The 14,594-nt window shown below is 40.7% G+C and overlaps 1 protein-coding gene across 23 annotated transcripts in view; it reads right to left on the bottom strand.

The window, feature by feature from the left end:
• eif4g3 (eukaryotic translation initiation factor 4 gamma 3) overlaps window positions 1–14,594 on the bottom strand; it is a 201,987-nt gene that overhangs the window by 20,279 nt on the left and 167,114 nt on the right. For 22 of the 23 annotated variants that reach the window (XM_033048034.1, XM_033048037.1, XM_033048040.1 and 19 more), the window contains 5 exons: window positions 10,745–10,849; window positions 9,667–9,805; window positions 9,113–9,210; window positions 6,271–6,364; window positions 1,900–1,990 (listed from right to left, as the gene is read on the bottom strand). In XM_033048034.1, the coding sequence (XP_032903925.1) occupies window positions 1,900–1,990; window positions 6,271–6,364; window positions 9,113–9,210; window positions 9,667–9,805; window positions 10,745–10,849 (527 nt within the window). The remainder of the gene's footprint in view (window positions 1–1,899; window positions 1,991–6,270; window positions 6,365–9,112; window positions 9,211–9,666; window positions 9,806–10,744; window positions 10,850–14,594) is intronic. The other variant, XM_033048035.1, reaches the window with a different exon arrangement.

Below are 14,594 nucleotides of genomic sequence, written 5' to 3'. Positions count from 1 at the left end.
CCTGGGGCTCCCTTCCCTCTCACCAGCAACAGCTTCTTTCTGTTGGCCATCGCTTTATCCACTCTGCCTCTTCCGGCCCGCCCCTTCCCCTCCCCCCCCCCCCCCTTCCACTGCTGCCTCCTCCTCCTCCCATCACTTTGTCCACTCCTGGGGAGGAGGAGGAGACAGTGGAACGGACAAAGCGACAGGCAAGAGCCGAGGGAGCCCCAAGGTGACCAAGCGCGTCCTATTGGTACGGCGGCCCGAAGAAAGCGCGCCCTCTTGGTGGCTACGACGTGAACCGCAACACAGGCGCATCAATGGGTGAAAGGCTCTTGCAGACCAGGCTTGCATCTGCATTTAGTTTTAAGGTGGGTGGAGTAAATAACAGAGGCTAGAGGTTTAAGTTTATTGTCACGTGCATTGAGTTGAGGTACAGTAAAAAGCTTTGATTTGCATGTTATCCAATCAGATCAGATAATACTATACATAAATACAATCAAGCCATACTCAAATACAATAGATAGAGCAAAGGGGAAGATACCGTGTACAGAATATAGTTCTCAGCATTGTAGTGCATCAGTTCCATAGACAAAGCCCAATGTCCACAACGGTGAAGAAGTGAATCGGACAGAACCCAAGCTTATGGAAAGACTTCAGAAGCCTGATAACTGAGGGGAAGAACCTGTTCCTGAGTCTGGTGATGCATGCTTTCAGGCTACGGCACCTTCTGCCAGATGGGAGCAAAGTGGACGAGGAATGACCAGAGTGGAACAAATCTTTGATTACGTTGGCTGCTTTTCAAAGGTAGCGTGAAGTGTTGATGGTGAAAAGGAGACCAAAAGAGTGTTTGATAAAGAGAGAAGAAAAGGAGTGAAATAGGGTGGGATATAGATGGTAGATGATGGGGAGGGGAATTATCAGGGGTGGTAAAAGGAAATAGGGATGGGAGTTGGGTGTTTGAAGGATGGGAAAGGAACAGGGTAACTGGGAGGGATGTGGGAATAGGTAGAAATGCGTGCACCAGCAAGGAAGAAGGGGAAAGAGAGGAATGTGCTTCTCTTGTCCTGACATCCCATTCCACTAGCCTCCATAGTCAACAAATTATCCTGTATAATATCAATAGCTCCGACACAATGCCATCAACAGACACATCTTCCCACCCCTGTTTTCAGCATTCCAAAGGGATTATCCCGTGGGATGCTCTGGTTCACCACTTGCATCAGCATACAGAGTTTCAAAAGCACGTTTGTGCAATTGCAGGAGATGCCATTCATGCTCTTTTACCTCCTTTTCCACTGTCCAGAACTCCAAATACTCTTTCCAAGTGAATTCAAGCAGCAATTTACTTCTTCCAATTCAGACTACTATGTTCACTGCTCACAACGCGGCCACTATAATGGACAAACTAAATGCAAACTGGGTGACCACATTACTGAACATATCCAGTCATTTCAAAAACATGACCATTAGCTACCAGTTTCTGGCACTTTAATTCTCCATTCCACTGTGACTGGCATCACCAACACTGTTAAACTCAAAGTAATCTCAAGAATAATGCTTTGTAGAACATTACAGCCTTCATTTTGGGTCAACTATTTCATAAAATCAGTATATCAAGTTTTTCTCCTCTGATCATTTCATATAATTATTCTACTTTTATGCCTCCTCCACAAGTCTCTTGCTTTTAACTACTCTCACTACCATTGTTGTTAACCTGTGCTCACACCTTTCATTATTTAATCACCACAGACTTTGACCTTTCTTAACCTTCCATTATGTTTTCCTCTCCTCTCTTCCTTTAGTTTGCAACTTAAAACTGGTTTCCTCTCTAAATGTCCACAATTCTAAAACGTCAACTCAAAACAATAAGCAGAGAAATAAATATGCTATGATATCTTTAGTTACAGCAGCACTCACCTGGGTGCTATCCTGCGTATATCCGATTCAGAAGACGGGGTTGACTGCTGTAGCACAGAAAATCGATTTAAACTTGTTGTTCGCGGCAAATCTGAAATGAAATATTGAGCTTCGTGTCATTGGAAAACAGAAGTAAAAGTAATAATGGTTTTCAAGAACAAATAGCGTACAAATTTGCTGATCCAGTGCAATCACAAGCATGGCAATCAATCTATAAAAAACACAATGAAATAAATGAGATAAACTAATCATTTTGGTCGGCAGAGCAGAAAGTGCTTGCTGCAAATCTAAACTCCTTGTGGAGACATTGGATTTTTTGTGTTTACTTGAACAAACTTACATTACACTTTGAAAGATTGCACCTTCATAAATGCTGCATTCACATCAGCCTTTACTACCATTAGCCTTCACATCAGCCTTTACAACCATTACTACCTTTAATGTAATAAAATATTTCATATATTTAATAAAAATATTATCAAACAGAATCTGATACCGAATTATAGAAGGACCTATTAGGAAAGCTAACCTATTGCTTTTTCAAAGATTTGCGGAACATCTTAAAAGGAAAAGTGGTCACACACAAAAACCTGGAGTGTTTGACGGGAGACTCTGGGGAAAATCAGTTGAAGGCATGACTGCCAAAAATGAAACAAATAAAATTGAAGGTACTCAGGAGACAAGAATTGGAAGAGCAGGTATCTGGAGGCATTACAAGACAAGAGGAATTTAAAGAAACTGGGAGGGTTGAGGCAAGGGAGGGATTTAACAACAAAGGGATACAAATTAAATTTGAAGCAAAGCTTGACCCAGAGTCAATAAACACAGAGATGATGGATGAATGTGATTTGGCAAATTTTGTAAGACTTTATGGTTACGTGGGGAAGCACATTGGAAGTCAGCCAGGATTGAACATGTAATAAAGGCATCGGTAGTGTTGCTGATGTTTCAGAGATGGAAATAGATGATCTTTGAGATCATGTGGTGTTGTGTTCTTAAATTCACCTTGGGGTAAAATGAAAAAGACTGCAAAAACAGATTCGGCCATAGAAGGTCAGCAGAAGATCAGAGTTGGTGGATAGGAAATGGTGTTGGTGGAAAATACCATGGCCAGTGGCTTTTGCCTTCCCAATATTGAATTGGAAAATATTTTAACTCATCTAGTACTTTAATTCCCACCAGTGGGCCTGAATGGCTAGCACTTATCACTCATCCTTTTGCCATGCTTAGTTGTTTTAACAGGTCATTTATTAGAGACACAAGGCTGCTGGCCCTGACGGCATCCCCGGGCGCGTGCTCAGGGCCTGTGCTGCGCAGCTGACAGACGTCTGGACTGACATCTTCAACCTGTCACTTGCCCAAGCAGTTGTCCCCACGTGCCTTAAAACCACCTCCATCGTGCCAGTGCCAAAACACTCCACTGCGGCAAGCCTCAACGACTTGCACTTACCCCCATCATCACCAAGTGCTTCGAGAGGCTGGTCCTGGCACACCTCAAAAACTGCCTACCCCCCCACACTGGATCCCTATCAGTTTGCCTACCGCAAGAACAGGAGTACGGAGGATGCCATCTCAACGGCACTTCACTCCGCCCTCTCCCACCTCGACAACAGAGACACTTACGTAAGAATGCTGTTCATCGATTACAGCTCAGCATTCAACACCATTATACCATCTAAACTGATCACCAAACTCGGTAACCTGGGCATCGATCCCTCCCTCTGCAACTGGATACTGGACTTTCTAACCAACAGACCACAGTCTGTTAGGTTAGACAAGCACACTTCTTCAACCCTCACCCTGAACCCTCAGCGTTCCACAGGGCTGTGTGCTGAGCCCCCTCCTCTACTCCCTCTTCACCTATGACTGCACACCTGTACATGGTACTAACACCATCATCAAGTATGCAGATGATACAACGGTGATTGGCCTCATCAGCAACAACGATGAGTCGGCCTACAGGGAGGAGGTCCAGCACTTAGCAGCATGGTGCGCTGACAACAACCTGGCCCTTAACTCCAAGAAGACCAAGGAGCTCATTGTAGACTTCAGGAAGTCCAGGGGCGGCACGCACACCCCCATCCACATTAACGGGACGGAGGTGGAACGTGTTTCTAGTTTCAGGTTCCTGGGTGTTAACATCTCCGATGACCTCTCTTGGACCCACAATACCTCAACTCTGATCAAGAAGGCTCACCAGCGTCTCTTCTTCCTGAGGAGACTGAAGAAGGTCCATCTGTCTCCTCAGATCCTGGTGAACTTCTACCGCTGCACCATCGAGAGCATCCTTACCAACTGTATCACAGTATGGTATGGCAACTGCTTTGTCTCCGACCGGAAGGCATTGCAGAGGGTGGTGAAAATTGCCCAACGCATCACCGGTTCCTCGCTCCCCTCCATTGAGTCTGACCAAAGCAATCGTTGTCTGCGGAGGGCGCTCAACATCGCCAAGGACTGCTCTCACCCCAACCATGGACTGTTTACCCTCCTACCATCCGGGAGGCGCTACAGGTCTCTCCGTTGCCGGACCAGCAGGTCCAGGAACAGCTTCTTCCCGGCGGCTGTCACTCTACTCAACAACGTACCTCGGTGACTGCCAATCACCCCCCCCCCCCCCCCGGACACTCCTCCCGCAGGAAAAACACTATGTCTGTATATATGCTAATGTAAATATTTATTCAAATCATATGCTATGTCGCTCTTCCAGGGAGATGCTAAATGCATTTCATTGTCTCTGTACTGTACACGGACAATGACAATTAAAGTTGAATCTGAATCTGAAGAAACTGCAATGCTGGAATCTTGAGCAAAAAAAACAAAGCACTGGAAGAACTCATTTGATCAGACGGCATCTGTAGAGGGAATGGACAGACACTGTTTCGGGTGGACACCTGTCGGTTAAGAGACAATTATATTGGTATAGATCTGGAGTCACATATCGGGCAAGGCTGGCAAAGATTATTGAATAGAACTACCCAAACAGAAATGGGGGGATTTTAACAAAAGTCTAATTATTAGAGCACACAACCATTATGTTGCTGTAGTTTACTGGATGATAAACAAGTAATATGATAATTTAGAGAATGAATGGTTTAAAGTTTTTTTTTCACTGTGTTCACATGGAAATTGACTCTTTTTAATTAGGATGTGCGAAGACTCCTGGGGGTTTAGGGCACCAGAATTATTTGACCAGGAATGAATAGACAATTCATTGCAGAAGCGCTTCAGTTATTTCAATAATTAAACCATATATGTACATTCTATCCAGCTGGACAACGATCAAGTCTTTGACAGAGAATGGTGCGGTCACCTGTGTCAAAGGTTGTAGACAACTTAAGGATGAAGTGATAATTTACCTTTGTCATAATCACACAGAATATCAAGAGAAGGGAGGGAGGGGAGAAATGTGGAGTTATTTTAGAAATTAACAAAGTCAGATTTTGAGGGTTATTAGGGATATAGTAAATGATGTTGATGTTACATCAAAATACAAGAATATATCTTGCAATAATCAGATAAACAGCAAATGAAATTCCGAAAAACTGTGAGGCGGTTCATTTTAAGGGAAAAACAAAGAAACAGCCCTTGGAAGATAAATGGGATAGATGCCTAACAATTCAATTTCCAATAGTTGTTCGTTTTAATAAACCCTTTTCTACCAGGCATTTGCAAATAGGAATTTCCCAGAAATAATTTACAAAAATAAATCACTTGGATTTAATGTGGATCGTCTTTCTATCTTCAAATTTGACTTTAGGTCAACATGCAAACTTGATGTAATTTGTCCAACTGAGAGATTCTCAAAACTGTGAAGACAACGGTGATTTGCAATTAATTATTTCATTATTTTTTTTAATGATAGCGGCATAGGTTCAAGGTGAAGGGGAAAAGATTTAATAGGAATTCGAGCGGTAACCTTTTCACACAAAGGGTGGTGGGTGTATGGAACAAGCTGCCAGAGGAGGTAGTTGAGGCTGGGACTATCCCATCATTTAAGAAACAGTTAAACAGGTACATGGATAGGATAGGTTTGGAGGGATATAGACCAAGCGCAGGCAAGTGGGACTAGTGTAGCTAGGAAATTGTGGTGGTGTGGGTGGGTTGGGCCGAAGGGCCTGTTTCCATACTGTATCACTCTATGATACAGCGAGGTAACACTGGTAAAAGCTTATGATAATAAAATCCCATGTTATTCGTTGAGATAGTTTAGCTCTTCAGTGATCAATGCTGAATTTGTAATATACATTTCCGGAAAAATTTGATCAATAAATCACAGCCACTGCAAGCTTATTTTCAGTCATATTTACAAAAAAAAAACAATTATGGAAAACTTTCACGAGAAGATGAACAATTAAATACAATTTCCCTTACCAGTTTCAATAGTTTTCACTCCTCCACTGCTGCCTTTACCCCAGCTGCCTAATCGGCAACCTGGACCCAACTGTATTTTATCATCTGTGGCAGGCTATGGGACAGAATGAAGCAAAAGGAAATTTACAACATTTGAGAAATACTGATCAGGCTAAAATATAAGTTTTTCCATCCATGAATGTTTACCAATTTGACCTGTCAAGCCCGCGAATCATCTATCTAAATCAATCTTTATCACTGTGTAGCACGCTCTCAACATGATTTTATAAACGAGGGAAAACTGTTACTTCCAGAAAAGGTGTTTTGCATTGTAACAAGAGGATTATCTGAATTCAGTTGCTCAGTGAACAGACTAGATACAAGTCTCAACAGTATCAATAATTCATTTCAATATATGATGTAGTGGGAAGTGCGATCTGAAATGGGAAAATTTTACCTAAAATTGTCAAAAGTGGTTCTTGGCTACGATCTCTGCACTAAAAACACAGATATGGGTAGATTAAAGCTTAGCTGTAATTTCCACAGTTTATCAATGTGATCAAATGTGCTTCCAAGGGAACATGGAGAGGGGAGGGAAAACCCCCCCCACTGAATTCACGCAACATGGCAAACTCGTTAATTATCAGGTGACATAGCAGCATATTTCCATCAATTAACAAATCCAAAATCGGAACCTCACAACAGATTTGACGATGGGAATGCCCCACTAATTAACAAATCGCATAAATGGAAAGCACCATTAATTAACAGATCCCATGGTGAGAAACTCCTGTCAATTAACATATCCAACATGAATGCTGAATCACTCATCATATCCCACAACAGGAATCGCCTGCCTATAAGAATAAAAAAAGATAGAGTCGGCCAATTCGTTGTGTACGCCTGCTTCATTGTTCCGTAAGATTATTGCTTGTCCAGACTTGGCCTCAACATCACTTCCTTACACCCTTTGGTTCCCTTGTTCTTCAAATATCTGCCAATCTGAACCCTGTCTGTGGTTAATGATCACATTTGCACAGCTCCCTGTGTAGAGAGTTCCAAAGGTTCATAATCCTCAGAAGTTCCTTGATATATTCACTCTTAAATGGGCAATCTATAACCTATTCTGAAACTATGCCCCAAGATGAAACATCATCTCAGTATCCAGCCTGTCAATTGCCCTCAGAATGTGGTAGATTTCAATAAAATCATTTCTCATTCTTCTAAACTGCAATACTCAATATGCCCAGATTTTCTTTATACTTCAACCCATTCATTTCTAGAATTAACCTTATGAACATGCATATTGTTCTTAAATGTGGTGACCAAAAACATATGCAACAGACCAGCTGTGTCTCTCCAGTACTTGATGTAATTGGTGATTTTATGTCCTCTCGAGTTAGAGGATGAGGTTGTTAAGAATGAGCATAAAGCAAATAAAAATTTGTCCGAACATACAAGGAAGTGCAGATGGTGGATTATGACAAAAAACTAACTCAGCACATCAGGCAGCATCTCTGGAGAACATGGATAAGTGACGTTTCGGATCGGGACCATTCTTCGAGAGCAGTAGTAAGGGTGAGCAGCGAGGGAGGGTCTCATAGAACTGTCAGGGAGAGAAGGAGAAATTCTTCAAAGTAGGCATATCTTGAGGCGACTTTGCAGTGGAGCTATAAGCTGTAGATATAAGGAACTGCAGATGCTGTTTTATAAAAAAGGAAAGTGTTGGAGTAACTCAGTGGGTTAGGCAGCATCTATGAAGAATATGAATAGGTTGTGTTTTGAGTCGTAACTCTTTTTCAGTGAGAGAGGGTCTCACATAACCTCTAAAGGAGAGAGAAGAACATCTTCAAAGCAGGCATATTGTGAGATTTTGCAGTGGAGCAGTAAAATGTAGATTCAAGGAACTGCAGATGCAGTTACATTGATGAAAAAAAGGTTCCAACCCGAAATGGCAACTATTGATAAGATAGACACTAAGTTCTGGAGTAACTCAGTTGATCAGGCAGCATCTCTGGAGAAAAAGGATGGGTGACATTTTTAACCAGCATCTACAGTCCTGAAGGAATTAATGGACAGATGTGAAGAGATTTCTTGGTGTGGGATAATCTAAAGTTGGAGGGGGATGAGAGGCATCACTGTTAAAAATTAGGGGTTGCCTAATTAAAATGGAGGTTAACATTTGCTCTCAGAGGATTGTGAGTCTGTGGAACTCTTCATCAAAAAGGGAGCAGGCGCTTGGAATATTTTTAAGGCAGTGGTAGAGAGATTCTTGATAAACTAGGGAGTAACCACAGGTGAATGGAAATGCAGAGCAGAGATTAAAACCAGATCGGCCATGATTTTACAAGATAATGAAGAACCTTGAGAAGTAGGGCAAAATCCTCCTGCTTCTAATATGCATGTGTGCATGTTTGCACTTCCAACTTCCCTATTCTTTTACAATTAACTTTGCATTTTTATTAAATAGACATTTAATTCTCTATTTGGGATATAGTTTGTCTCAAAACATGATAGTAAAAAAAAAAAAATCCTTATTTTGCAGTGAAGATAATTTTTCAGGTTTTCTTTCACAGGAGAGATCGTTTCTTCATGAATTGCATTCAGTCAGTCAGTACACTTTTCTAAACTAGTTAATATTTTTGAATATCTTCCTGTATTTTCTGAAAAGATTTGGAGATTTGCTTTAATCTGAGAAACCAATTTGTCTTGAAACCTTATGTATTATACAATGATCACTTACTGTTCAATGGTAACAGTAAATGTATGATTATCAACATAAATAACTAGCCTACACTTGATTTACTACTTGCTCGGTTTGTTTGTGAAATATTATATAAGATTTCAAGTACTAGCACCGTACTTTTGTGATCTTGGGGAATTTGCTGGGATCTATTGTTCTGCTGCTCTTCGTTACTGGAACAGTGTTCCAAGCTTCTTCTGAGGGTCGACCACCACCACCTGAAAATATTAAGATACTCAATATTTGAGTTATGGTAATCACATTTGGTTAAAATGCTACTCTAATGGGTAAGGGGACAGGGATAAAAGTTAATTATTTTTTGACACAGAGGGTGCAGTTTAGCAAAAGACAACTGCATTCAGTAAGACTTCAAAAAGCACAAGCACATTTCTTATCAAGAGCACAAATTATTGTTTCATTCACACAGCAAGTACCACCACAAGCTACAGCAAAAAAAGTTTGAAAATAGCAATTGTGATTTTGTGGGCCTGCTCTTTCCTACTGCTTAAACAGGCAGTCATTTACCCAAGTGCATATAAAAGATTGGCAAGACTTGCACAAATTATGGATATGAAGAAAAAGTCAATGAACTAAACTAATGAGGAGCATTACAAGTTAATGTTAGCATTTAAAATAGCTACATTTGAAAAAAAAGCTACAGAATCAGCTCCTACCTGGTCGTCTCTTATCTTGTTTGGACAATAACTGCTGATGAACCTTCAGTTGCTGCTGCTGTTCTTCAATTTGAGCTTCTTTATGAATCTGTTCAAGGGTCTTTGGCCCCTGTTCGACCCTACGTGACACCCAGTGTTTCTGTGGTTGATTGTAAAACATTTCACATGTAAATGACTATATATTTCACATGTATATGACTATATATTTAGACATCTCTATATTATGATATTGTACATCGACTTCAATGACAGATTCTTTTCAGGAGATTTCAAACTACGCCACCCAACTAATCCCCGCTTTAAAAAAAATGTCATTACACACAAGCCCTGTTTGTTAAGTGCTGCCATAGTCCAAAACTACATGGCAAGTGCACTTGTGACACTGCAAGCATCAATTGTGAGCTAACCCATCACCAAAATAATGATTTTTTTTCATATTAAAAAAAGCTGTCTCCATTTTTTTTTTGCACCCAAGGAGGCAATATCAGAAAAGGAGAAATAAAATATGCAATGTATCCTTGACAAGCATACCATGAAATTGGAACCAACGTTTATATTCAGGGTTCGGGATAGTGATTTTTCGTCTGAAAGTCAGAATCCAATGCTTTTTGAGGCAAAACCAGAACACAACTTCTGGGCAACAGCCACAGCATTTGTAAAACTCTCATATTTATAAGCAGTTGGTTGGTATAATGAAAGTGTTCTGCTCTTGAATAGACCTCTGACAAATGCTAGGCATTTTGGAGGTGAAAAAGGAAAACAGGAATAACAATTTATTGCATAAATACCTCATACAAATGTCTCATCACATTATTTCAATCAAAATTGCACACTTGGCAGATACGAAAGTTTTCGAATCATCTATTATTTTTGGCATTCATAACAAAAGAAAGACTTTTCAATGTGAGCAATAAAGATTTGTTTCAACAGCCATTCCTCAGATGAGAGATACCATTAATCTAAACTGGTTTATCACGGCACTTCTGAAATGTGTGCTTGATCAGACCCAAGGTAACAATATAGCATAGGCAAAAATTACCCCTTCAAAAGGAGATTAGAAAATACCTAGATTACGTACCATTCGAACATCTATTATATCTTGGAGCATGAAACGTATCCTGGAAGACGTTTTCCTTTCTTTCACTATCTTTTCCATTTGGTTGAAATATTGGTCCATGCGAGGCTAAAATGACAGTAAAAAAAACTCAGTTTTTTAAAACTAATAATTGTTGAACTCTCAATTTTAATTTTAGAATCATGGAAATGTACAGCACAGAAATGGCCCATTCAGATCACTTTATCACGCCGCCCACCTACGCGAATCTAATTTGACCGCATTTGATACATATCCCTCTACACGATTCCTGTGCAATTAGCTGTCTGAATGCCTTTTTAAAATTATGGGTGTGTTGCCTCCGCCACCTGCTCTTGAAGCTCATTCCAGATAGTCATCACACTGTAGGAAAATACTACCTCAGATCTCTTAAATTTCTTCCTCTCCTTAAACCTCTGCCTTCTACTTTTTGTTTAATTTAGTTTAGAGATACATCATGGAACCAGGCCTTTCGGCCGACCGAGTCTTTGCAGACCAATGATCACTCGTACACTACACACTGGAGACAATTTACAGAAGCCAATTAACCTTCAAACCTGTATGTCTTTGGATGTCAAGTTGGGAAAAGGGGAAGTACAACGGGAACTGGGGGTCCTTGTTCATCAGTCAATGAAAGTAAGCAAGGTACACAAAATTGCTGGGGAAACTCAGCGGGTGCAGCAGCATCTATGGAGCGAAGGAAATAGGCGACGTTTCGGGCCGAAACCCTTCTTCAGTAAGCATGCAGGTGCAGCAGGCAGTGAAGAAAACGAATGGCATGTTGGCCTTCATAACAAGAGGAGTTGAGTATAGAAGCAAAGAGGTCCTTCTGCAGTTGTACAGGGCCCTAGTGAGACCACACCTGGAGTATTGTGTGCAGTTTTGGTCCCCTAATTTGAGGAAGGACATTCTTGCTCTTGAGGGAGTGCAGCGTAGGTTTACAAGGTTAATTCCCGGGATGGCGAGACTGTCATATGCTGAGAGAATGGAGCGGCTGGGCTTGTACACTCTGGAATTTAGAAGGATGAGAGGGAATCTTATTGAAACATATAAGATTATTAAGGGTTTGGACATGCTAGAGGCAGGAAACATGTTCCCGATGTTGGGGGAGTCCAGAACCAGGGGCCACAGTTTAAGAATAAGGGGTAAGCCATTTAGAACAGAGATGAGGAAACACTTTTTCACACAGAGAGTTGTGAGTCTGTGGAATTCTCTGCCTCAGAGGGGGTGGAGGCCAGTACTCTGGATACTTTCAAGAGAGAGCTAGGTAGGGCTGTTAAAGATAGCGGAGTCAGTGGATATGGGGAGAAGGCAGGGACGGGGTACTGATTGGGGATGATCAGCCATGATCGCATTTAATGGCGGTGCTGGCACGAAGGGCTGAATAGCCTACTCCTCCACCTATTGTCTATCCTATCTGTGCATCTCAATTTTATACGGTCACTCCTCAGTGCTAATGAGAACCAATTCAGCCTACCTAATCTCTCCTCCTAACCACAGCCCTCCATTACAGGTAATATCCTCATTAATCTATTCAGCATTCATCTATTGCTACGACAATAGCAAACGATTATGCAGTTATAATTTGGACCTTTTAAAAGTTTAGGACTCAAAAATACCTTGATAGAAAAAACAGAGATATAGGTTAAAAGAAGGCAAGTTTTCACTGAGCTTCACAATGGCGAGGGTGCCATTCCAGAGAAATTCCTTGTGGAATCTGGGAAATAACAACGGTAAAGTATATGGTAGCAGGAATATAATAACATGTTTTCAGAATTAAAGATTGATTTATTTGCTCAATATCGTCATTCAATTTTTGGACAGAAATTTAGTACAATGGGTTCTGTTTTCACCGGGTATGATTGCCACTTTTAAAAGCATGCAATGAAGCAGTTCCTATTTTAACCACTAAACGGCGCTACTGAAACATTCTTCAATCCAAAAGCTTTCAGGACGATCATTTTGCAATTTAAATGCTACTTTCCAAATCATTGATCCTTAAGTATTACCAATTTCAAAATGTTCAAGTTTCTTTCCTTTTTGCCTTTAGTAAAACAGATATTGTCGAACTGAATAAAGCGCTTTAAGGCATACAGTGTATGTAATTGTGAGCACAATAAGAGTCAGCTTTTTAATCTATTTAAGCATGAAAGCTTTATTTTTTATTTTATTTATTTATTTATTTAAAAAAAAATTATTTATGGGCGCCTTTCAAGAGTCTCAAGGACACCTTACAAAGATTTAGCAGGTAGAGGAAAAACATGTAAGGGGAATGAAATAAATAGTAGAGACATGACTAGTACACAAAGTAAAGACAGAATTCAATACAAAACACAATATGAGGCAATTAATGCACAGATGAAAAGAGAGGGGGACGTGGGGCTAAGGATAGGCAGAGGTGAAGAGATGGGTCTTGAGGCGGGACTGGAAGATGGTGAGGGACACAGAATTGCGGATCAGTTGGGGGAGGGAGTTCCAGAGCCTGGGAGCTGCCCTGGAGAAGGCTCTGTCCCCAAAACTGCGGAGGTTGGACTTGTGGATGGAGAAGAGACCGGCTGATGTGGATCTGAGGGACCGTGAGGGTTGGTAGGGGGAGAGGAGGTCAGTGAGATATGGGGGGGCCAGATGGTGGAGGGCTTTGTAGGTGAGGATCAGGATTTTGTAGTTGATCCGGTGGGAGATGGGAAGCCAGTGAAGTTGTTTGAGGACTGGAGTGATGTGATGCCAGGATTTGGTGTGTGTAATGAGTCGGGCGGCTGCGTTCTGGACCAGTGCTTTTAACTATTGCGACCAAGGATAGAATATCATTTCATGATATGTGGATGAATGAAACAGACATTGGCATGCTGTTGGCATATTTCAGAGTGTGCACATTTCTGCAGTTTATTAAAACAGAAACAGAGACGCTGCCTTATCCAACTATATTCAATAAAGCTTGGAAAAGGTTTTCTAATTGTAACTAAAAGGGATGTCTCTCTATCCTGCTCTGAGCATTCATATCTAAAGGATGTGACGAGTACCCGATCATTTATAAAGAATAATCAGTTTAATACACACATCTGTATTCTTAGCCCACATCAACTCCAACTTAAGATTCAACTTGACCCATAAAGTGTCAAACCATATTTGATTTTTTTGGCTCGATAATGCTTTTATTCAGATTTCCGGAACACCTTATGAGAAGCCTTAGTGAACTAAAACTTTTGTAATCAAATTTGGTCCATTATCTGATAAATAATGGCCATATATCCACAGCAAGAAAATGGATTGGAAATGAACTGCTATTTGATTACAATAGGTTTACCTGCATTCTACAAAACCTACCACAGGTTTACCTGCATTCTACAAAACCTACCACAGGTTTACCTGCATTCTACACGTGATGATAAACTAAACTCAGAAACGTGACAATAAACTAAACTCAGACCTGCATTTAACACAAAACTGCACATTTGATTCAATAATGTACAATTGACTACCAAAGGTATATGCAATGGAAAGAAATGAATTGAAATGAAAATAAGAGAAACATGTGAAGCTATCTTCAAATGTAAATATGGAATGTAGAATTTGTGAAATATGGAATTTAAAATGTACATAGTAAGGTTTGCAACAAGTAATCTGATATGTGATAAAATAATCTGCTACAGAAAATTGAATAAAGTTCTTCAGGAGTACCAGAAAATATTTTCTGTACGTTATAGTAGTCACTGCACCTTGTATCAATCAAAATGAGCAGTTAGGCGTTCAATTGAAATCCCCATTGGAAAGAAAATGTTCAGGGAATTTGGTGTCAGGCATGTGAGCAATGTGGCCTGTTCAATGCACCTGCTGA

The sequence above is a fragment of the Amblyraja radiata genome, chromosome 31, assembly GCF_010909765.2.
Source record: "Amblyraja radiata isolate CabotCenter1 chromosome 31, sAmbRad1.1.pri, whole genome shotgun sequence".
In the NCBI taxonomy this organism is placed as follows: domain Eukaryota; kingdom Metazoa; phylum Chordata; class Chondrichthyes; order Rajiformes; family Rajidae; genus Amblyraja; species Amblyraja radiata.
The sequence above is the reverse complement of the archived record's forward strand: the minus strand, read 5'-3'. Positions and strand labels throughout refer to the sequence as shown.